Source organism: Adiantum capillus-veneris, chromosome 10, assembly GCF_014529385.1.
Source record: "Adiantum capillus-veneris isolate H3 chromosome 10, ASM1452938v2, whole genome shotgun sequence".
Taxonomy (NCBI): domain Eukaryota; kingdom Viridiplantae; phylum Streptophyta; class Polypodiopsida; order Polypodiales; family Pteridaceae; genus Adiantum; species Adiantum capillus-veneris.
The window spans coordinates 77168907-77192810 of NC_140940.1; the positions used below are offsets into that span (position 1 = coordinate 77168907).

Here is a 23904-nt window from a genome sequence, read left to right on the forward strand (position 1 = left end):
CCAGACCAAAGGCCAACTGACCAAAGCCCAATTATAAACTACTGCCATATGGAAGTGAAAGTGACACTGTAGCAGGCTACAAGTTTGCAAACTTTCCTCACTTAAGCTTAAATGGACGCTTGCCAACCACTGCATCCCCAGAATCGATGGAAATACCTCGTGTTGTGGGGATATCTGTGTCCCACAGAATACAAAAACGGTTTGTATTTGCGTCCAGCTTCGGAGGGCAAATGACTTTGCCCAACTGAGTAGCTAGCAAAGGAAGGAAGTGATGCCAGGTGCGAGAAAAATCGACCACCTCAACCCAAACGGGACACTTGTGACGAATGAGACTCTGATAGTCCTTGGTGAGAGCCCAGGGCAGTACATGAGTCATCTGCGTATTGAAGAAAAGAGGAGACATTTGAAGCAAAGCGTCCCGAGCATCCATGTCGGCCAACAAGACTTCATAGAATCCGCGCGCGCCGAAGTAAACCCCTGGGACTGCTTGCCGTTTGAGCAGGAAATCAACCCATTGGCCTACATCCTGAGCTGTAGGCATTCTTCCCGGGAAAAAAAGAATCACCGTGTTGAGCGCATATTGAGCAACGGGATCCATAAGCTCCTGTATAGGAATGCGCACTTCCATGTCAGGAGCGGATCCTTCCCAGGCTTGACGAGCATCCTCGAAATCCTCATGCAAACATTCTTTGATAAGGCTTAAAGCATCCATATCCGAAGATTCCATGGCCTTCCGGCGCTTGTATATACACTGCTCGGCCGAGTCCATGTGAAGCTCCACACACACACAATCTCTTTTTTTTTGGGTTTTTGGATATTTGACTGCTATGGACACCGACAGACACACACAAGCTGGCTGTGCAGGAACCTGCTGCTTGAAAACTTTAATCAAACTGAAAAACCCAAAGATATACAGAACCTGCGTCGGAAGCAAGCTGTCAAGGCAAAGCCTGAACTGTAGATGGCACAGAGTTGAGGGAGGTTGCAGGGAATTCTCTGGTGGGACATCGCGTGCACACCCAAGCTGCGAGTTCCGAGACCTTCACGCTTTGCTGTCCCACTGTGAACCCCTAACTCACTATAGTCCAATTTCGAAACCCTAACATTGCTGCCCGACTGTCAAGGCGCTGACACAGCAGGCGTCAACACACACACACGTACACAGGCGCTTGCACAGCAGGCTGCAGCATATCACACACACACGCGCGCACTCACAAACCCCCACAGGCTGGGCAGAGTGGCGCGTGAACAGTCTTGGAGGCAGAGGCAGGGTCGCGTTGGCCACAAACCTACACGCAGTACACACAGACTTGGGCGCGCACCAACCTGTGGGCAGATTGCGACTCGCGAGGTGGAAGGGCTGCTGCAGACTGCGCAGGCTTAGGGTTCGCGAGCAGGACACCACCGACACAGCAGGCTTCAGCACCGAGCTCCTCTCACACACACACACACACACACACACACACACACCCCCTATAACGCTAACTCTTTCTCTTGCTCACTCTATGTCGATATCTAAGTATTAGCCTAACTATGCAACGAAATCCAAGTATTAGACTAACTATGCGACGAGGTTAGTGAAGTTACTCTATACTTCACTCTAACTCTCTCTATGTAACTCTCCCTCTAATGTGTAATCTAACTACCCACTCTAACTCTATCTTTGCTAACTCTAATTTTGTAGCTATAACTGTAACGGAAACTGACTGTCTATAATTTAAACTGTCATGTGTAATCTATAACTTAAACTGTCTCTATAACTTAAACTGTATCTCTCCTCTCTTTTTGAAAAAATCTCGTTTTTTGTCATACTATAAACCATCTATATCTATCAAACAATGGAGAGAGAGGAAGTTAGAGAAAGAGTCAAAGAGATAGTGCTCAAATGAGAATCACTACGCCACTTGTTGCTATTGTGTTTGACAACGAGACCACCATGAATATGTAATGATAGTTAGGCAAAGAAACAATCAATAACTACTCATTCACAATTGTCAAACTCCAAATTGCATTAACTCTACAAAGAGACACAACAGTGTCGTGCAAGAGAGACTCAAAGCGTAAGGGAGAGACCATGTTGAAAGAAATGATGTAGGCATTGCTTTATTTTATTGCTGGGTTACATCAATATTCTGCCTGACAAGATGCAATCTTACGTCAAGCATCTCGTCCACTTGCCAAAATTCTTGCTATCTGCAATTGTATTTCTAGAGCTTTCTCTGCACGCCTTTCATTTGCTTCAATTCGACGCACTTCACCCTCAATCCTGCGGAGCTCGACCTCCTTCATGGTTTCTGTAAAACTGGATAGTCCTTCCTTCAACTTAGCACCCAAGGAGGAGCCAGCTTCGGATAGACAACGTTTCTTCTTGCATCGTTGGCCCCGAACGGAATCCGAAGGCCTACCACCAAAACGTTCTCCAGCACCAGCACTGCTCGGCGCACTGGTAATCGGTGTGGTTGGTGGTCCCTCTTGGGAGGGGGTTGCTACATTTTGATGCTCGTCATTGTCAGGGATGTGGACGTCGTCATTTTCTGCATCACTGTTGTCGTCGTCTTCATCCTCCTCTGGTGCCCCAGGCAAAAAGTCCTCCCCATTGAAGCCACCGGCCAAACCACGCACCTTGGGTGTTCTCTCGAGAACCTCAGACATCCTATCAAAAAATTCCCAAGTAGACGGGGATGCACCAGTACCTTCTTCAGTCCTTTTCTCTCTGGTAGGTCTTGCGAAGAGAGTCCCATTTATTTTTGCATTGTTGTGCCGAGTAGGTAGACGAAAAATTTGAGTTCATTTGTAGCGCAAGACTGGACCAATGCTTCTGCTTGAAGTTTCCTTTGCCTAGGCTAGTTCACTTCTCCTGGAAGAAGTCGATCAAGCACAAAACCCTTATGGTTGACCACTCCAAACCTTTCTTCGAGTTGGAAGGCTTTTTAGCCTTTCTCTTAGGGTCTCTTTACGCCACAACTGCTGAAGGCATAGTATTTGTGATTGAGCTTACTTCATTTCCTTGTTGAGAGTTTGCCTCGACCATTGGAAACTCCGGCAGAGGTATGTTCTCCTCCATGGCAGGAAGGAGAGCAGGAATGGATGGCAAGGAGGCATCGGCACTTTGAGGAATTGAATGTCCAAGTGGCCGAATGCTCGGTAGGAACACCGGCATCGATCCAGGTGGAGCCGTTGCAGTAATGCCTACTATTCTGTTGTGTTCTGTAGGGTTTGGCGGTAGGTAGTGGATCCCCGAAGGAAGAGGCAATTGCAAACTGACTTGATCATGCATAATGTAGTCGCCAGCTTGCAGAAGTTGACAGAATCCACCGGGTGGTGGCAGTGATGGCACCGTCTTTGTGGGTAGAAATTGTGGCTGAATTGGATGGGGGGGTGGTTGCCGGTGGACGGAACGTGTAGGCCGATATGTTGTGAACGCACTCAACATTGGAGAGCCTGGTCGCAAGCGAGGAGAGCGTTGCTGGTCCATTGTATTTCCCTGCAAGCATTAGGACTAGCACCATTAGCTAAAACGTTTCTAACTCATTAAATGTTTGGATTGTCATTAAATGAGAAAAGTTTCTAAACTGCTCTGCGCCTTCCCGAGAGAGAGAGAGAGAGAGAGAGAGAGAGAGAGAGAGAGAGAGAGAGAGAGGATACCTTAGTGTGTAGGGCTAGCTGTGGGTTACTTGAAGTTTTCAGCTTCTTCCCTTGGAAACACAGTCAAGGTTGGAGCTTTGTATGACAAGCTGTAGTGCCTTTAAATAATATTTAGATATTTAGATGTGGCGCAGAGCAGGTGGTTAACGGTTGGAAGTGGCCCTAATCATGGTGCAATTAATTGCACCAACTAATCACTTATTGATAGAGGTAGAACTACTGTTCGAGAGTGCAACAGTTCCCGGCCGTTGCAGTTGTACCCTAACCGCGAGTAGAGCAGGTGGAGGTAGCTACAAAGTTCGGGTTGGTTGCCGCCCTGTGATGGCACTGCAGCAGGAGTCTAACGCCAGCAGGTGGCTCGCATGGTGGGTCCTCCAAAAGGCGCCCGCAATTACAGTAAACGCAGCGGTGAACTACGTTCATTGCCCTAATTTCCCGCGAAAAACGCTACGGCCTTTATTTGACTCCCACGTCGGTCGCTTGAACCGCAGCGGCATGAAAATGTGTTCATGTGCACACCTCTTGAGAGAGCATGTCTTGGGAATCAATCTTCTACCTCTAGAGGTGCACAATTGTCAAACGTTATTTTCTCTGCCTCTTTGTTAGCCTACTCCAAGCTCTTTGGACTGCGGTTTTTGAGCATAGACATTTCAGAGAACGGTCGTGGTGCCTGCACAGTCCTTGCTCAGTCTTCGCATTATCTTACACGAGCAGAGCTCATTTGTATTAACAGCTTGGATCACAAGGACCCGCCAATGCATTTCTGAAAACCCAGGAGTGTGCCCGAGCCTCAAACCCACTATGACTCCACTATAGGAGCCCCTTCGATTTCCCATGGGCTGTCCTTTGCCATGCATACCTCTCATAGCCAATACCCCCGCTGCTCCTCATTGGCAGGCCAAAAGGCTTTGTAGTTATCCTTATAGATGGTCCCTCCTTTGATGTTTGCTAGTAGATTCTCTATGGTTTTGCATATGCAGCTTCTTTGGATAGCTCTTTTTTTGCAATTCATATCATTTTTGCCACGTTATGGTGCTTCGGACTTGGGGACTATGCCCTCCTTTTGTGGTTGACTTATGAGACTTGAGGTGATGCCCTACTGCTGTTTGGATTGTCTTCCATTGAGTACCAAGAATCTTCTTATGGGAGCTTCCCATGTGAGACATTTTGTGTGCCGTTATGCTCTATTGAGACAGTGACAGATTTTTTGTGTTTTTGGGAGGAGTGTTGTGTGAAGATTCTTTTGGATAGATCATAACTCTAACTTAAGCTATCCCTCACCTTGTTATACAAATTTTTTGTAATGACTATGCTTTGGTGTAATTGCTTAGATTTTTGTCATTTTTTTGAACAAATGGCCCTTTGATTAAGCTTAGGAAAACAAAATACATCTTATTCTATTATGGTGAGGTGAACATGAGTTTTGAAGAGTATTTTGTTGCGACATCTATCCATACGAAAGAATTATCTTATAGATTTTGGTGTTAAAAATCTTGCTTCAAACATTGCCTTTTTTTCATGAATCGGAGACTTCCCTTGCTATGAATTTTGAAGAAATGTTGCAGGTTGTTTCATAGAACACATACTTGTGCAAAACTCTTTGTGAGAAGAGCATCTTCAAATTTGGCTCTGCTTTTCATCAGTGTCTGCATGCAGAAGCCCACTCTCTCTGCTAATGCATAAACCACAAGACTCATCTAATTTAGCATCCCATTCAGCCCAATGGACAAGCCAAGTGTGTACCTTTTTGTTAGTTCATGGTTAACTAATTGTAGTTATCATTATAATGGGCTAATTCTTATTGTTGGACTGCTAACATTCTTGGTTTCAATATTCTTATAGTGAAACTGTGTTGAAGGAACATCAAATCTTTGTGATTTGCTTCCCAGGTGGTAAAGGAGGATCTGTTGCAGTTGGCTTTGGTACGAGGGAAGGTAGAGGAGTCTGTTAGCTCGAGGGTTATATGCAGTCGATTATTAGGAGCAATCTCACCAATGTTAGAGCCCCAAGAGATAGAGCAGCTTTTTTTGAATAAAGCAATGGCTCTTTGTCAAGTATGAATCTGAAGCATTATGGCGAAATATGGGCAAACTGACTGCTCATGATTATCATTTAAGCGTTTTAGTTCTGACTGCAGGATACAGATGCAGAAGTCAGAATAAGCATGTGTAATCAAATAAATGCTATCTCACATGCTGTTGGCATTGAAACAACCAAGGTTTGATATTAAGTTTGTTTGAAATTTCATCCTAATAATTCTTGGTTCAAAATCATGTGCACAGAAACGATTGGATAACGCATTATGCCTTCCGTATGATTGTACTAGAAACTCACTATTTTCTCAGTGCAGAAAACTGTGTTGCCAGAATTATATGAGCTTTTGAAGGATGAAGAGGTGGCTGTGCATTGTGCTGCTCTAGCGTGCTTAATCGATATGCTCGACTTTCTTCCGTCTGATGTGAAGCGTTTGAAGATATTACCGATCCTTAGATTGTGTGGTTCACATCAAGAGCTTTACTTGTACTCAGTATCTTCATTCAAAATTTTTCAAGGCCGTCTCAACAAGGATTATGGTTTTACTTTGTAGGGTTTGCAATCAAGATGATGCAAAAATGTTGCTGCCTCTTTCACGAATATTTGGGGAGCTTATGCTCAAGGTTTAACATTCTCTAGAAACTTTCATTTCTTAGCTACAAGGTTTACTTTGTCTTTTCCTTTTCTCCCTAAACCATTTGTCTTGTGTGCAATCTTGATAGATGGCTCCTGATTTGTCAGAGGAGGACGTCCAACTTTTTGTAGACTCCTACAAATCACTGTGTCGTCATTCCAGCGAAGAAGTGCGGCAGGTATGAGCTATCGAGCGAGATGGATGGTGCACAATACATCATCAAATTACTGTATTTCATGTTGTGTGTGTTAAAAGATGTGAGATGACCTGGACAGTAAGCAATGTATATGAAGATGCTCAAACTAAGTAGCGTTCAGAATGTGTATTATATGAACAGCTCTGTGCTCAGAACCTTCCAGCAGTCCTGAAATCTATTGGGCCTCGAAAATATGCAATGACTTTACACCTTACATACCAGCAACTGGTCCAAGATCCATCTCCTCGTACTCGCTGCAGCATTTCCGCTTCCTTTCATGAGGTATGCAGCACCTTTCTTTACCTTTTTTCACCTTTTTCCTAGAAATGTATGGTCTATCTGTCCATATCAAAGAGGAAATCAGTCAATATAAAACACAATCTCAGATCCTGGGTCAATACTTTTTTCACCTTTTTCCTAGAAATGTATGGTCTATCTGGCCATATCAAAGAGGAAATCAGTCAATATAAAACACAATCTCAGATCCTGGGTCAATACTGAATCAGTAAAGATTACAGCAGAGCTGAAGAGGTACTAGTCACCACTATAGTAGTAACAAAAGCAAACCTGAGGATCGAGTTTCTAGAACGATTGACATGGTTGTAAAACAAAGTCTTGGATTTGTTCCTAGCAGATCTTCCAACCTTATGAATAGCAATCTGATCAACAGTTTTTAACAACAAAAGTAGCACTCTTTACAAATAGATATCTATTTCAATTTTACCATTACAATCAGATATTCACATGAATTTCGCAATCATTTTACCTCGGGGTCTGAAGTAGTGAGAGGTGGAGGTGCAAAACAGACCCACCAAGACTATGCACGATGGACTTATCATAGGAGGTACACAATAGGGGCACCACTTAGCTTAGAATGCAGCTAGGACGCATGGTAAGGGGTCGGCACATAACACAAGGAAAATGTGAGAAGGTGAGAGAGGGAGAGGAAGAGATCATTAGAGCTTCATTAACATAGGCTTCATAAACACCATACAAACATTCAGGAGGAATATTTCACATAATCAACATTTCACAAACTCATGTGTGCATGGCAACTCAGACCTTTTGGCCATTAAGAAACATATACATACACAGATACCAAAACAAACAACCATAGCCAATACTATCCTATAGTAGAATTATTTGTATCTCGAGATGCATCTACAAGGATGTATATGTGAGAGTGTGAGTGCTAGAGCTTGATTGTACGTTTGTTTACAAAAGAGGAGGCTTCCTTTTATAGGCTAAGAGAGTCATTAGGGAAGAGATTATGAGTAAGAGGGTTATTACAAAGTAACCTCAATTAAGGGCATTTCCCCAATGAGAGAGCTCCATGTACCCTGTTTATTGATCAATTTCCTCCTAATCGCTTTCATCATGACGAGCTTTGTCTCCATGCCACCTTCCATAGCTCGAGTCCAAGAGCTTCTTTATTATATTTGAGAGAATTTTAATAAAATAAGAGAAAATCCAACAATAATGGAGAAAAACCTATAAAAAATTATGTGTGTAGAGCTGGATAATCATGACTTCTTCCCCATGTGAATAGATAGGCTCCACCATATCTTCCAAACCATAGCTCCAAAATTTGTAAAAAAAATAAGGGCAGAAAGGTCGGCTCAACGCCTACAATTTTGTTGTTGAAAACTTTTTAAAATTCAGAATGGAAAAAATAGAGAAAAAATCCACAAAAATATTTCTTTTTTTTTTCAAAAATCTTCAAAGTGGTCTCCTCTTGACTCCATGTGCAAGCCTTGTATCCACAAGTGAATTATGCTTGCATTTGATAGTATTTTGTTGACTCCAACTCCATAATGTATAAGATTCTCCTCCCTTTCACTATTGACTCTTATTCTTCACCTATAGTGATCGTCAGGTAGAATCAGTATCTAGTGATTTTTTCATTTTTATAGGATTTATTCTTACCTCTCTTTATTTCCTAGATCCAAATGTGTCAAAACCATGCTATGTATAAACTATATACATGTATTTTTTGTGATTTTCATTGCATGAGGTCCCTTATCCTCCACAAAGTCTCAAAGCCTTGCGATCAAGTGCATACTAAGAGAGAGGTGGACAAAAGCTTGAAAAGTGGCCCTCGTTAGCTTTCCCCTTGAAGCTAGAGGCATTTATGTCTCTAGTTCTGTACTTGATTCTTCTTTAGTTAAGATAGAGGAGTCTCCCTCCTTAGGAATATCCATCATAGGTGCTTGATTAAACCTCAAAAAGTATTGACTCAGTCTCCCTCTATTGACACGTGTTTTGTGGAGCTTACCATCTACATCCATCAATTGGTAACTATCATTGTTGTAGCACTTTCTAATGACTAATGGCCCCTCCCATCGGGGTGAAAACTTCTTATTCTTCCTAGTGTCAAACCTATTATCGTACCTTAGGACCAACATACCTTTCTTGAGACCTTTTGCCTTAAGTCCCTTGATGAAGGTAAGTCGAGGTTGCTCTGCGTGTGCTGTATAATAGTTGATAGCATCTTCTCTGTCTAGTTGAAGCTTCTCTAGATCAAGAATGTATTTGTGAAGATGAGCATTAGGATGTTCGATTTGCCTAGCTAGCACTCTGAGGCTAGCTTAGTGAACTTCGATAGGTTAAATGGTCTCTAAGTCTTTACCATACACCAAGTGATATGGGGTGAATCTAAGAGATGTGTGAAATGAAGTGCGATAAGCCCAACATAAGATGCTTGTCCCAATCACCTTTGTGAATGTTAATCTGTTTAGTGATGATCTTGCAGATCATACCATTTATCTTTTTCACCGAACCGTTGCATTATTGTGGATAGTAGGGAGTTGAGTGTCGTCATGGGATGCCCAGCTTCTTCATCAGCTCCCTTACTAGGTCTTCTCTAAAACATGGTTCCCTGTCAAAAATTATTTCAAGAGGAGTGTCAAAATGGCAACAAGTGTTTTCAAAGACAACCTTGGTTACTTTCTTAACTGTAATCCGGGTGGTAGCAATGCTTCGCCCCACCTGGTTATGTAGTCCACACCCATGATGATATACAATTTACCTGATTGGGTCCTTGGCAAAGGCTCAATGGTATCAATTCCCCATTTCTCAAATGGTCCATAAGAGATAATAGGAGTTTGTGGCTTGTATGTGAATCTCCTATCACCAACCTTCTGACACTTTTTGCATGTTTTGCACCACTGATACACATCTCTTTGTACACTAGGCCACACAAACCCGGTTTGTAGAACCTTCTTACTAGTGATGTCCAGTGCAAAGTGCCCTCCACAAACACCATCATGGCAACTTGAAATGGTTTTGGTGATCTCTCTAGAGAGAGGCACATGCCTAAGAATTTGATCCTTACCCTTGCAGTAGAGGTCGTCATTGATAAAACGGTATTTTGTTGCCTTGTGCACATGCCACTGCTTTTGGCCCTTGGTAAGATCTTTAGGACACTATCTTGTGTCTTGGAAACTCATGATGTCAAGCATAGCATCACTACCTTGAAAGAGAGGCAGCTTCAACTTGATTGCACCCATTGTAACATCTTGTAGTTTCTCTCTAGCTAGAGCATCTACTTCTTGATTTTTTGCTCGAGGAACATGATGTAATTGTACAGCTTGAAACTTCCTTAAAAGTTTTTTAACTTGGTGCAAATGGCCCAGCAAGCTATGATTTTTACAAGCCCAAGTTCCTTGTATTTGTTTTATTAAAAGCATGGCATCACCAAATACATTTAATTATTGAACACCTTGTGTCACACACCACTCTAACCCAACAGTTAAGGCTGCATATTTTGCTTCATTGTTGAAATGGAAATCCAAGAGATGAACCAATGGAGAATACCTTTTCTCTTTGCTCGTTGAAGACGACAATGCCAGCTGCAGCTTTGTCCACTGTCCTCTTATAGGCTCCATCAAGAAAAGAGAGTGGAGCTCTCTTTTCTTTGTCCACTGTCCTCTTATAGGCTCCATCAAAGAAAAGAGAGTGAGCTCTCTCTATCTTAGGGACTTTCAACACAGGTATTACTTCTTTGTCACTTTTCTTGCTCTTCAACTTCTTTCAATAGTGGCGATGAGTGAGAATGCCTCCTAGATTGACTCTTGTTGAGCTCTCCACTTGCATTGTGTAGTCAAACTCTTGCAACCTTGTGAACCATTTGGAAATCCTAGAAGAAACATCCATGTGCTGCATTACATATACTTCTTCAATGGTTAAAATTATGAATGGTGTAGACAGTAAATAAGAGCGAAACTTGGTAGTAGCAAACATTAATCCAAGCACCATGTGCTCCAATGCCGTATATCCCTTTTCTGATGGAGTCATCATGCAACTAGAGAATTAGATAGGACGCATGAAAGAAGTTTGAGGATCCTTTTGCACCCCAACTGTGTCATTGCCCACACTAGGGTTTACATAAAACGGCATGTCCCACTTTGGAGGTGCAATGGTAGGAAGTGAGGCTAGATTTTGTTTTATCTCATTGAACTGCTGTTCATAATGCATGTTCCTCATTATATAATGGGTTGTCATTGTGGCCTCATAGGCACATATTGAACATTCCCGTCATACTTTGGTTGGTAATAGCAATCATTGGTCTCATGGTTGGTCCATTTACCCTCAATTGCACACCATTTTTTGCAGCCTTATTGGTTGTCTCTGTTGAGGTATCCCTTGTCTTGGTCCCCTCATAGGTGCTTTTTGCATGTTATTCATCATTTCATTCATCCTTTTGAGCATGTCTTCTATGGCTGTAAGCGGTGCTGCAGCAGCCGTTGTTTCCACTTGTGTTGGTTTGGTGGATGCTGTCTTCTCACTTTGATTATCCTTAGGGACATCTTCTTCATTGAAAATATCACAATTGTCTCCCAGGTCAATGGCATCTGACACACACTCTTCTAGGGTCATATGTTTCTTGCTATACAATATAGCATGAAGTTCTTTGTTTAGCAGTCCCTCTAGAAACAATGACACTAATCTTTCTTCTGCAGGTATTTCTAGTTCTGGGCATCTTTTGATGGGTAACTTGTTGTAGAGGGAGAACCACTTGAGAGAGCTGGTGAATGAACCTACTCAAATACCTCACCTTTTGAAGAAAAGAGACGAATTGCTTTGTTGTGGTGGGAGAGGGCAAAGCCATCAAGGCTTGAACCTTGTTTGGGTCAGCTTCAATGCCCTTGGCAGAGATCACATGGCCAAGAAGAGTAACCTTGCTTTCACCAATGTGGCATTTCTCCACGTTGAGTTGGCCACCCAAAGCTTGCAGCCTAGCTAGACCTTCATAGACTTTCTCCAAATGAAGAGAGCGGGAGCTATAGATACAAAAGTCATCAATAAAAACATGAATGGATTTGCCGAAGAATGGCTGAAAAACAAATTTAACATAGCGTTGAAAAGTGGCCGAAGCATTAGTGAGACCAAAAGGCATAACTCTATAAGCAAAACATTCCGATGATGTGATGAAGATTGTCTTCTTTGTACCTTCTTTAGCGATGTTAATTTGGAAGTAGCATGAGTAGCCATCGCATACCGTGTAGCGCTCATGTCTTGCTACCTCATTGAGAATCATCTTGGAAAGAAAAATAAATGGTCCCATTTCGTGGCTGCATTAAGAGGCTTGTAATCAACACAAACCCTTCACTTACTATTCGTCTTTGGTGTGACTATCATTGGAGAAACTCTCTGAGTCTTTAACAGGATAGATGAAACCTGCTTCTAGCAGTTTCCTTCCCTCGAGCAAGGCCTTTTGTTGAACTACTCTCAGCCACCTGAGCTTCTGCACTACAAGTTTACTTCCCTCCTTGAGCTTAATGTGATGCTGAACTACTTTGATGCCAGTGATTTTATCATATGCATCATGAACAATGTGGTAAAATTACTTAGCATCAAATTATAATCTTCACACTCCTTCCCACACAGCTCACTAGAGAGCATTCGATGTAGCTTACTTGCTTCTATCAGAGGTTGTATACTTGGTGGCTCCCCTTGGTTTGATGATGATGCATCAGGTTGCTCCATCTTCTTAGGGTCCTTGAGAATGACCCCCATCACCTCAATGCTACTGTCACTTTCTTTAGTCATTGTTGACTCCTCTGAAGTGGTTGAAGAGTCACTACTAGAAAACTCATCCACAGAGGTTTTTAGATCCATGACGCATTGCCGACCTGTCTTTATGTCATAAAGTATTGGCTTCCCTTTGGCATCCTTCATCTGGATTATGCCGGTGTCCCAGTTTTGCTTAGCTCTCATAGCCATAAGCCAAGGCCTCCCTAGAATGATAGGATATCCCTTCCCCTCGTGTGGCATGACAAAGATATCGACATCCACCTCGGTGGTTAACGCCTTTACCTTAACTCCATTTATAACACCAACACATTGAACTTTACATTATTTGTCATTTTGGCTCAGCATCTACTCACCTCTAAACCCAAACGGTGCATCATTTTTTCACTCATGACGCACATTTGTGCGCCACCATCGATGTAGATATTGGAGGCCATGGAAAAAAGTGCATCCTTTGACCACTCTTACACCTCTCTTACACACCTTGGCTTCTTGCACACATGGCATGTATCTATTCGTCCAAATGTTAATCACCTCTATATCTCATGGCAAATAAAGAGGCCCTCCTAGACCCTATCCTCTTTCTAATGAGCAGTGGTATTCCTCGTTTTGTCTTTGTTGTCCTCTCCCTTGCTCTTGATTGCGGTTGTGTGCATGTCCTTGCTGCACCAAATGGACAGACAGATTCTCTAGCTGAGTAGTGATGCGGCTCAACAGATCTTGCTGCTCTTCTGATACGTCTTGTGATTGAATCCTCTGAGCGACTGTTGCAGTAACTTGGGTTAGTCGAACTGAGGTTGATTCCTTTGACTCGTTGACTCTTGCTTGCATGCGCAGCTTCTTGTCTTAAAGATGGGTTACTTCCACTGCCAACTCAATCGTTACAGGGTCACCTCTCTTTAAGCAGCGACCGCAGGCCACTAATGAAACAGTCCTTCTTTAGGAAATTAGGTGCTCTTTCGCATTCCTCCAGTGAGGGAACCCATGGCTCCCACAAATCCACAAACTTGGATTCGTAAGTGGCATACTCTAGCAGACCCCCCTGCTTTAACTCTGTCAGCAACTGCCATAACTTTTTTAAGGTTATGCCTCCACCAAACCTCTTCACGAATGCAGCACATAGTAAGTCCCATGCATCCTTGGTAGCTTGGGGCAAAGCATTGTACCAAAACTTGGCCTCTACTTTCATCAGTAGCAGGGTTGTATAGGTACGTAAGGTACGGTACCCTACTGGGTGCTACAGTTAAAATTTTCCGAAAGTGCAACGTTAGTGTGCGGACCTGGAATTCAAGCCGATTTGGGGTCTTTTGGTGGTCTCGAATGCTAATAGGCTAATAGCCCAAGGCTGTATGCCTTATACTCATTGCACGTTACTTTCCAGAGAGCAACAGAGACTGCAGAGAAGTTCACAGACAGGACTCAGGAGTTCGTAATGTCCTTGATGATGCGGGCATGCTCTCTACCAACAATTCATCTTCAGCATCTGGTACAGACTTTTGAGGCTATAGGCATGCCGCCTAATAGCCTATGTGCAAGCTTTGGAGAGCAACGGACTTTTATTGTGTTTCATTATTTTGTTTCAGTTTGTATGCCATATACAATGCCGGCTTGTGGCTGATGCCATAGACATTATGCTTGTAGTTGAGTTTGGACGGTTGTACCTGTGTTTCATTGTTTTGTTTTAGTTAGTATGGGATTTACAGTGCCTGCTTTTGGCCGACGCCAAAGACAGTATGCTTGTAGTTGAACTTGGTTTTATGATTTATCCTTGAGGCTTGAGGCATTTGAGTTTTATGTCCAATTGTCAATATGTTCATTTTCAGCATTGTATTTTGTAATGTAAATTTGTTTATGAGTCTATGGGTTTTTCTCTAAAACATGAGTTTTTTACAAATGGTACGTACCTATACGTACCTGAAAGGTGGTTCAGTACGGAAGTACGTTCCGTACGTACCTAAAACATGCTGTACACTACGTACCTTTCCACCTTGATCAGTAGATGAAAGATTTGAAGCCATGAGGCGTCGTCATCCTTGTTTGAAACCACACAAGCGATGTCAAAGTTATCCAAAAAATCAGTGGTGATGTCTTCTCTCTTCTTGCCATTGAATGTGGGAAAAGAGACACTTGTCATGCTAGTAAATCAATAAGTAGACAATTACAAATCGGTTTTTTTTTTGGAATGACTTAGTGATTCATAAAGATTTATACAGGGCTGGGAAACTAGAGCCGGAGCTAAGAAGAGCACAAAGCTAGAATAGAATAAAGATGCTTACATCAAAAGAGTGGAAGTAATCAAGAATGGGCAAGATGATGGGACGTAGGGATCTAAAGATTTCATTGAGCATCTTTGTTCCGAACATAAAAAAAATCTTTTGCTGGTAGAATATGTCACGTGACACATCCAACCCTATGTGTCCATGGACAAGCTACAGCACGACAAGGGTTCAGTCAGTCCAGTCAGTCTAGATTAGAAGTGATCTGGCACTTTTGTGAGTCTATTCGTAGACGGTGCATGCCCAGTCACTTAGTGTAGATGCATATCCTCTGGTTGCACACAGCATGATCATCAGTATTCCCATCAGAATCCATCAGATTCCATCAGGGGAATTTTCCAATGCATTTAGCCTATTTTGACATTTATCACTTATTATTTTTAAGTGACTTCCCAACAAAAGTAGGTAGGGCAATTTTGCTAAGTTAATATATAAGCAAACCCAAGTTAGCACTTTCTGGCAAAAGAGGCAGCAGGAGCTTCCCGCTCAACAGGCACCTTCTCAGCAGGAACCCCCATCAGCACCCCCAGTGTTTGTGTTTCCCTCGTCGCTCGCCAACCCCTTCAAGCTAGCGTTTTCTGTAGCCTCATCATTACCTCCACAGCCTGGCGTTTCCAGCCATTCCAAGGATCGCCATCAAGTCCCAGCAACCAGCGTTTTCACTAACGCTAGGAGGCAGCCAACATTTTTGGCATTTTCAGCCCTAGCGATCAACCTCAGGATCAGCGTTTTCTTCAGCAGAGGAACAACGTTTTCAGCCTTCTGGGACGACAGCAGATTCAGCCCTAGTTGGTTGCAGAAGACCCCCATTTTTACCCTCTAAAACGCAGCCAAAACAGTCATTTTCAGCCACCGAAAAAGGCCCGAAATTCAGCAGACAGAAGACCACAGATTTCAGCCCTAAAGTCGTCGTCGTCGTCATCGGCATAGTCCCAAGTTGCATCAGTCCATTGCATCCGCATTGTACCACTTTGTGCAATCAATAAGTAGACCACTCTCACTGACGAGAGTGGGGCCTTCGGAGGAGGGTTTTACGTCTCTGGTGTCGTATCTCTCTTCTCTCTCTATCTCTCAGTCTCATACATTGCACGCACAGTGTCCATTCACTTTGTTCGTGATCATAGCACTTTCCATTAAGAAACGGAAGGCTCTCCCTTCCATAAGAACTAAAAGGAACCCTTGAGCACAGTTCGGAGCACTCATCTTGAGCAAAGCGCAAACAATCATTCCGCTGCACCTTACAGAATATCTTTCTATCAATGTATACGTTTACATGCATGTGTTGCAAGAAACAAAAAGGAAAGACTTATTGCCTATTGTTATTATCCATGTTGCGTGTAGAGCAAGGCTTCAAAGACTAGAGTTGTATATCTTAAGTGTTGACCAGGTGACATCTTCACCACAGGCCTCTACCTCTTGTTCAAAATAGATTGAGCAAGAAGAGTATACCTTAATCGGCTTTCCATTTTGCATGCGGCGGTGACGCTTAAGTGGTCGTACTTCACTTGAACTCTCTAGGCTTAGAGAGAGCATAGGCTCGCTTGCTTCCACCAAATGGTTTAGGCTTTGTGGCTTGGACTTCGCGGTTGATGTTGTTGATGACTCTTCTTTGACTGTTGCAGAGACAACACTTTGGTAAAATTAGAGTCATAACAACATCATGACAACGGCCAATTGACCGTTTATTTATGTCTGCAAAAGGCCTAAAAGACCTATGAGATTAGAGAATTAGATCATCATCATATGATCCAAATGTCCAGGGTAAATACAAAAGAATATAGTAACAAACTCTAAAATGTGAACAACTAAGTGAGCCAGTAGAATCAGCTGGTGGCCTTCTGTCACAACCTGATCTCCTCAGTGGGCCGCCTCCTGAAAGTACCATCACATGAACTTTCTCGTGGGCAGACACTGCTGGTTTATTTGTGAAGGGAACTGGTGTCTGGGTCTCTTAGTGGAAAATATTCATCCACATCGTGCGACGTGTACACTATTGGTCAAACTATTCTTGCTAGCACATATAATAACTTTAAAAGGGATCTGTGCAAAACATTTTTTGCAGCATTCTCCCTGCAAAGAGTAGGAAAGACGGGTAAAGAGTGACTTTTCCTCGTGGTGGTCCACATCATCCACAGTCACCTATCATCATACAAGGGGAGTTCTATGGGCCGTACTGATGTTTAGTTCGCATAATGCTTATGAGGGTGAGCCTTCATTTCTGAAAATTGTACCCACAAAATGTTGCCTCCTAAAGAAGCCAAAAGTCCTTGTGTTAACCAATAGTTTGAATGCTTTTTATGGAGCAAAAGGGGGGTAGCATTTTCTTGGTGCTTCTACAAGGATGATTGTTTTTTAGCACAGTAGTGTACAATCGGAGGCAACCTGACTAATGTCGAGTCCTAAATTCAGTTAGAGGGATAGGAAAGATTGTCAAAACAGCACTGAAGTTGCAGAGAAGAACAATGTAGAAAGAGGAAGAGACAGCATGTTGAGTTTAGAAGAACTTGTTATTTTTACTCTCAGTAGCCACTTGGCTTGTAAAGAGGAGGCTAGAAAGGAAGAAGAAGTTAAAGTATACGTCTTCAAAAGGACAGAAGACATGAGAGTAAAGGATCTGTAAAGTGTCAACCATTTCTTGGAGCAAAAAGCGGAAAGTCCTAATGTACAGGAGTAAAAAGCAGAAATTCCTAATGTACAATGTGGTAATATTGTGTGAAACATGTGGTATGTGCCATATATTGAAGAGGACAATAAGAAATGTGTGATCAGTGATATGAGGAACTACATCATGAAGCACTGCAATATAGCTGTGACTCCTCCCATGACAGCAATCTAAGTGGCCTCTGCTCACATTGATGTGATACTTAAAGATAATGGCCCTAAACTACAAAATAGTACTGAAGTATGATGGAAACTGAAAATTTCTTTATCGAGTTGCTCCATAACATAAATCTGATACCTTTCCATCCATGGAAGCTAGGGCATGCATGATTTCTTGATAATTCATAGTGCCGCCTCCTTCCATCTCTGTAGTTAACAGTATTTGTTGTACTGACCACAAGTTTACCAAACATCTCTCTTGAATATTCTTTGTGCCATAAAGACATCCTTGCAGTGTAATTTTTCAGCAGTTACAGAATTCATGAGCATAATAGTCATGAACCTTTTGTCGTATGATCTTTGGTTTTGACAAGCAGGTCACTAAAATACTGGGTAAAGAACGAACTGCAACTTATTTGAAAGAGGCCTTCTTGTTTTTATTGACTGATAACTCAAGAGAGGTGCAACAGAAGTTGATCGCTACTCTTCAACTCATATTAGGTATATTCTTCTTAAAAGAGTACTTCTAGTACAAGTAGCCTCTAGATTGTTGCTATTCCAGTAGTCTAAACAGTAAAACAACGTTGTACATTCTTTATATACTGATTTTCCTACTACTGAATGCACACAAAGATTCTGCTTGCTCATTTCATTTTTTGCCAGCCCTTTCACAAGCTTCTCCTCTCCGTCTTTCCCCCTCATCACAAGCCCCCTTGCCATTCCTGACACGTGAGCTCTCCAGCACCCTGCTCATATGCCATTACTTCTGTTTTTATGCTGACACGGAATCTATGATTGTGTAGAGGGTTTAATGCTACAAAACTGACATTCCTTAAAAAGGAACCATCCTAGGAGACTTGTGGTGGCTCTTTGATCCCTCTTCCTCCTCCCATACGTCCAAGTCTAGCCAAGAGCTCTAGTCACTCGCCCTGGTCTAGTGGAGTCTGAACCAGTGTGAGGTAAAGGTCTTCGTGTTCAGTGCTCAAAGCTTGGGTGGGTTTTTAGTGACTGCATGGCACACACATACAAGGCAGTCAAAAGAGCGAAAAAGCCCACTACTAAGTCCCTTGAAGTACTACCACAGAAAGCGTCGACCCTTCGTGCCAAGCAGAAGCCCACCAGCCCCATTACCCCTACCTTCTCCCTCAACCAGTTCTACACCTCCCCAGTCACCCCTATCAATTAAATTTCTCACCCACTGTGTTACAGCAAGCTCCGGTGCAGCAAGCCCCTGCACAGATAGCCATGGAAGAGCTCACAAGCGTTCTAGCTAAGGTGAATATTAAGTTTTCGACTTTCAAAGGTCTCTCCACAGAGGATGTTGACGACCATGCCCGGAGGTTTGTTTCTCTCTGCAGAGGTCGTGGCCTCAACCGAGAAGATGTTTACTTAGTACTTTTCCCATCTACCTTGGATGGATTAGCAGACAAGTGGTACAGTCCGTTTACTACTTGGGCTACATTAAGACAACAATTTTGTGAAGCTTTCAGATCAGGCGACTTCCAAGAAAAGGTTATGGATGAGTTCGCCAACCTACTGCTTCAGCCCAAAGAGACTTTTGCAATACTCATGACCCAAACAAAGTCTCTAGTCACCAAGCTTCCTCAGCAACTAATTGAGTTTATGGTTGAGAAATGGGTAGAGAAGGCTCTTCCAAAGACTTCTCAGCAAAAACTCAGAGAGAATCTCTGACCTAACGCCACCCTGGAGGAGTTTGTTGCAGCTGCGACTAAGATAGAGGGGGCAAGGAGGCTATTTACCGACTCTTTAGGGTAGAGACTGCCTTTGTACTCTTGGAGAGTCCATCTGACCCTTTGACTTCTTTACGTAGGGAACTTGAAGCCCTAAAACTACAACGCGCTCTTCAAGAGGAAAAATCAATCTCTCTAGGCTTTGGATTAAATCAAGAGGGAGCTAGAAGAGCTTAGGGCTCAGCAGGAGACTAAGGCTATGGTATGGTGCAGCTCATGCCGCTCTCCAGGACACCCTCCACAGGACTGTCCCCTTCGTGCTTATTGCCACTTCTGCGAAAAGTCTGGGCATGAAGACAAGGATTGCTACTATATCAAGGGATTGCGACAAATACAACAAAGTCTCGGTCCTTCTCCCCAACAAGGGCTAGCACCAACATCCAATATGGTTTTCCCCTATGGCCATCAAAATTACATGCCACCTTTGCTCAATACCCCTTCTGTCCAAGGTATGCAGGTACTTTTCCGTCTCAAAATTTTTATCATACTCATGCTCCCTCAGTCCCTCAGAGCTTCTACATCTCAGCTTCCAACTCCATGCAACAAGAGCAGAGACCACCTCGTCCCTTGTTTTGTCCATCATATCGGCCCATCTTATGCGACAGATGTGGAGAATATGGGCATTACCAAAGCAAGTGTCCTTTACCTGAAGGGTCTCCTCCTTGTGCAGTCATTATCCGGAGTCTAAGGACCACTACGGTAAGGATTGTCCCAAGCAAAGGGCATCCTCATCTTCAAGCCCAACTCAGAACCAACAAGAATTCACATTCCCGAAGATCAATTTGATCGCAGTAAACACCATCCCTTAGCCATCACCTGCTACTCATGCGGTTCGGCCACAACAAGTGGGGGAGCCCGCTGGCGTCCTCACTCGAGCACAAAGAGCAGCTCTTGGTCTCAGCTTGCCAACAGGTACATCTCGTCCATCTCCACTTCTACAACCTAACCCAATTGACGAGCCCTTCATTGGTGCTAAGAGCAGGCCAGTCTCTATGCTATCTGACATTGATGGATGTAGCCTGCTACAGTGTCACTTCACAGGACAGGCAGTTGGTCTGGTTCACACTGGACGGACCCTTTGGCTGGGAGTGACACGTGGCAGGGTACCTACGGTGGTCTAGTGGACGTCGTGGCCAGGTCACCACCACCACTCAGTTTGGAGATAGACTTAGCTGGCTGGACATTTATGGGCCGTTGGTGGCTCTTATGGTTGTACATATCAGTAGTCGTTTTGGGGGAGTTGGGGCTTATCTTGCACGTAGTCGTCTAGAGAGTCTTACACAGAGCACTGCTACACCATCCATGCACATCTGAGCCTCGACACCCCATCTTGTACCTGTGAGTCCTGGCCTGGAGCTGAGTGTGCTGCCACTCCAGAGTCTGTACAAGGTCCTTTGAGTTAGTCGAGTCCACATGTTCTGGTCTATTGCTGTGTCTCTGTTATTATCCATTGTTTCTTGTATTTCATTCTGTTGAGAGAGTTTCTGTTTGTTGAGTGAGATTGTCACGCACATTGCACTAGGGGACACCCACACTGTAGAGAGCACGACACATTATCCGCGCTACAGGTGCTCTCATTTTGGCGATCACGGTGGGACCTCAACTGAAGTCTCACTCTGTTGAGTAGCTGGGTTCTTCGCTTCGCCTGTGCAGCCTGTTGGTCTGGTCCAGTTTCACCCTTGATAGCTTAATCTAGCTGGTCTAGTCTCTCGCCTTGCTGGCCTGGTCCCCTCTCGCTCTGGTCCAACTTGCCTCGTCTATGGTCTAGACCCCTCGACCCTGGTCTAGTCCTCCTCGTCCCTCGTCCCTGGTCCAGCTGGTCTAGTCACTTGCCTGGTCTAGACCCTGATCTCGTCCTCCTCGTCCCTGGTCCAACTAGTCTAATCACTCGTCTGGTCTAGTAGAGTCTAGACCAGTCTTCAGCCAGTTCAAGGTTCTCTTACCCAAAGCTTGGTTGGATTGGAGGTCACTGCATGACACATACAAGGAGGTCAGTTGAGCGTCAAAGCCCACTACTGAGCCCTCTGAAGTACTATCACAGAAGACGACCTTTGACGCCGTGTAGAAATCCTTCAACCTCATCACCTATACCTCCACATATCACATCACCCGTTCCTTCGTCATCAGGTTCCCCATCTTCACGATCACCTTCTCCAGAACAGCTCTCTCCTATTCTGCTACAGCAAGTTATTGTGCAACAGACTTGCTCTCAGCAAGGAATCATGGAGCCACTAGCTAGTGTTTTGGCCAAGGTGAACATCAAGTTCCCTACCTTCAAAGGGCTGTCCTCAGAAGATGCTGACGACCATGCAAGAAGATTTGTATCTCTCTGTAGGGGACGTGGGCTGAACAGAGAAGATGCTTACTTGGTACTATTTCCATCCACCCTGGATGGCCTAGCAGATAAATAATGGTACAGCCAATTTGCAGAGAACCATTTTGCAACTTGGGCAGCCTTAAGACAGCAGTTCTGTGCAGCCTTCAGGCCAGGTGACTACCAGGAGAAGGTGTTGGATGAGTTGGCCAACATGGTGCTCAAGCCTGAGGAGACTTTTGCGGAGCTTATGACTAAAACTAAGTCATTGGTGGCCAAGCTTCCCCAACAACCCGGTGAATTCATGGTTAAAAAGTGGGTGGAGAAGGCGCTTCCCAAAACTTCTTAGCAAAAACTCCGAGAGAGTCTCTGACCCGACGCCACTCTCGACGAGTTCATCGCAGCTGCTACTAGAATAGAGGGAGCTAGGAAGCTCTTCAACAACTCTCTTCAAATAGATACTCCCTCTGTGTTCTCAGAAGGTAGTCCTACTGATCCTTTAACTTCTTTACGCAGGGAACTGGAAGCCCTAAAGCTACAACGAGCTCTTCAAGAGGAGAGGTCCTTCTCTCTTAGACAAGAGAAGCCTACACATAATGAGGCATTGGAACAGATTAAGCGCGAGTTAGAAGAGCTCAAGTGTCAGCAAGAGACTAAGGCTATGGTTTGGTGTAGCTCATGCCGCTCTCCGGGGCACCCCCCACAGGAATGCCCCCTTCGCGTTTACTGCCACTTCTGTGAAAAATCTGGACATGACGATAAAGAGTGTTACTACCTCAAGGGATTGCGTCAAATACAGCAAAATCTTGGTCCTTCTCTCCAACAAGGGCTAGCACCTGTATCCAACATGGTCTCACCCTACGGCCATCAAAACCAGTTGCCTCCTCTGCTGACAACACCCCCTATGCAGCAAGGTATGCACAACAATTTTGCACCCCACAGTTTTTATCATGCTAGTACTCCCTCAGTTCCCCAAAGTTTCTACACCTCAGCCTCCAATTCCATGCAGCAACCACCTCGTCCCCCGTTTCGTCCTTCCAATCGGCCCATACTCTGCTACAGATGCGGAGAATATGGGCATTATCAGAGCAAGTGTCCTTTACCCGAGGGGTCCCCTCCTTGTCGTCATTGCCCTGATTCGAAGGATCACTACAGTAAGGATTGTCCTAAGCAAAGGGCATCCACGTCTTCAGGCTCGACTCAGAACCAGCCCGAATTCACCTTTCCAAAGATAAATTTGATTACTGTGAACACCGTGCCTCAACCTTCACCTGCTACTCATGTGGTTAAGCCTCTGCAAGTGGAGGAGCCTACTGGTGTCCTTACTCGGGCACAAAGAGAAGCTCTTGGTCTCAGTCTACCCACAGGTCCACCTCGCCAGTCTCCACTTCCTCACTCTGGTCTACCCGACCCAAAGGACAAGTCCTTCCAAATTGCTCAGAGCAAACCAACTTCCTTGTTATCTGACATTGATGGAGCCTTCTTAGAAGCAGTGGCTGACGTGGAACAGATTAAGGTCACAAAAGGAGCCCAATTCGAAGGTGCCAAGCCCACAGCAGAAGCCATCTTGAAAAATACTTTTCAGCAGGTGTCACTATACGACATGCTAAGGCTCGACGCAACACTTAGAAATGACACCCTGTCAGTCATTCAGTCTCTGTACCCGGGGGCTGGGCCTAGTGGCGGGCACCTCCCTGTACAGCCCTCAGAGTCCTATTTGATTTCCTATCCGGCTGCTCCCCTCACCGACTATAAAAGTCCACGTCTTACTGTATCTATTCTAGGGAAGTCGTTCTCAGGCGTCATAGTGGATGGTGGGTCTGGAATCAACCTAATGCCTGAATTTACCATGTCAGTCTTAGGTCTGCAGCCTACTCGCCCTGCTCCGTTCACTGTTACATTGGCAGACCAGCGGACAGTCTATCTTGTGGGCATAATAGAGAAGGTGCCTTTGAAGGTACAAGACTTCACCTTTAGCTTGGATTTTGTGGTGGTCAGTCTTCCTCAGGTGGAGGGAGGATTTCCGTTGCTGATTGGTAGACCCTGGTTACGGCATACTAAGGCACTTCATGATTGGGGAAACGACGCCATGTGGATATCCACTCCCGGCTCCCAAATGCAACCAATCCGGCTTGAAGGAGGGATGGATCCACTGGCCCAGCACAGCTCACTGACAGTACAGTCCAACCCTGACCCTGAGC

General features: G+C 44.2%; 1 protein-coding gene and 1 pseudogene across 4 annotated transcripts in view; one reads left to right on the forward strand and one right to left on the reverse strand.

Annotated features, from left to right (window-relative positions):
• The window catches only part of LOC147449099 (uncharacterized), a 212664-nt gene that overhangs the window by 134772 nt on the left and 53988 nt on the right, over positions 1 to 23904 (forward strand). For all 4 annotated transcript variants that reach the window (XM_086521674.1, XM_086521677.1, XM_086521676.1 and 1 more), the window contains 7 exons: positions 5535 to 5699; positions 5783 to 5863; positions 5996 to 6138; positions 6233 to 6302; positions 6402 to 6491; positions 6651 to 6791; positions 18016 to 18139. In XM_086521674.1, the coding sequence (XP_086377800.1) occupies positions 5535 to 5699; positions 5783 to 5863; positions 5996 to 6138; positions 6233 to 6302; positions 6402 to 6491; positions 6651 to 6791; positions 18016 to 18139 (814 nt within the window). The remainder of the gene's footprint in view (positions 1 to 5534; positions 5700 to 5782; positions 5864 to 5995; positions 6139 to 6232; positions 6303 to 6401; positions 6492 to 6650; positions 6792 to 18015; positions 18140 to 23904) is intronic.
• Positions 2158 to 3277, reverse strand: LOC147449101 (uncharacterized; annotated as a pseudogene).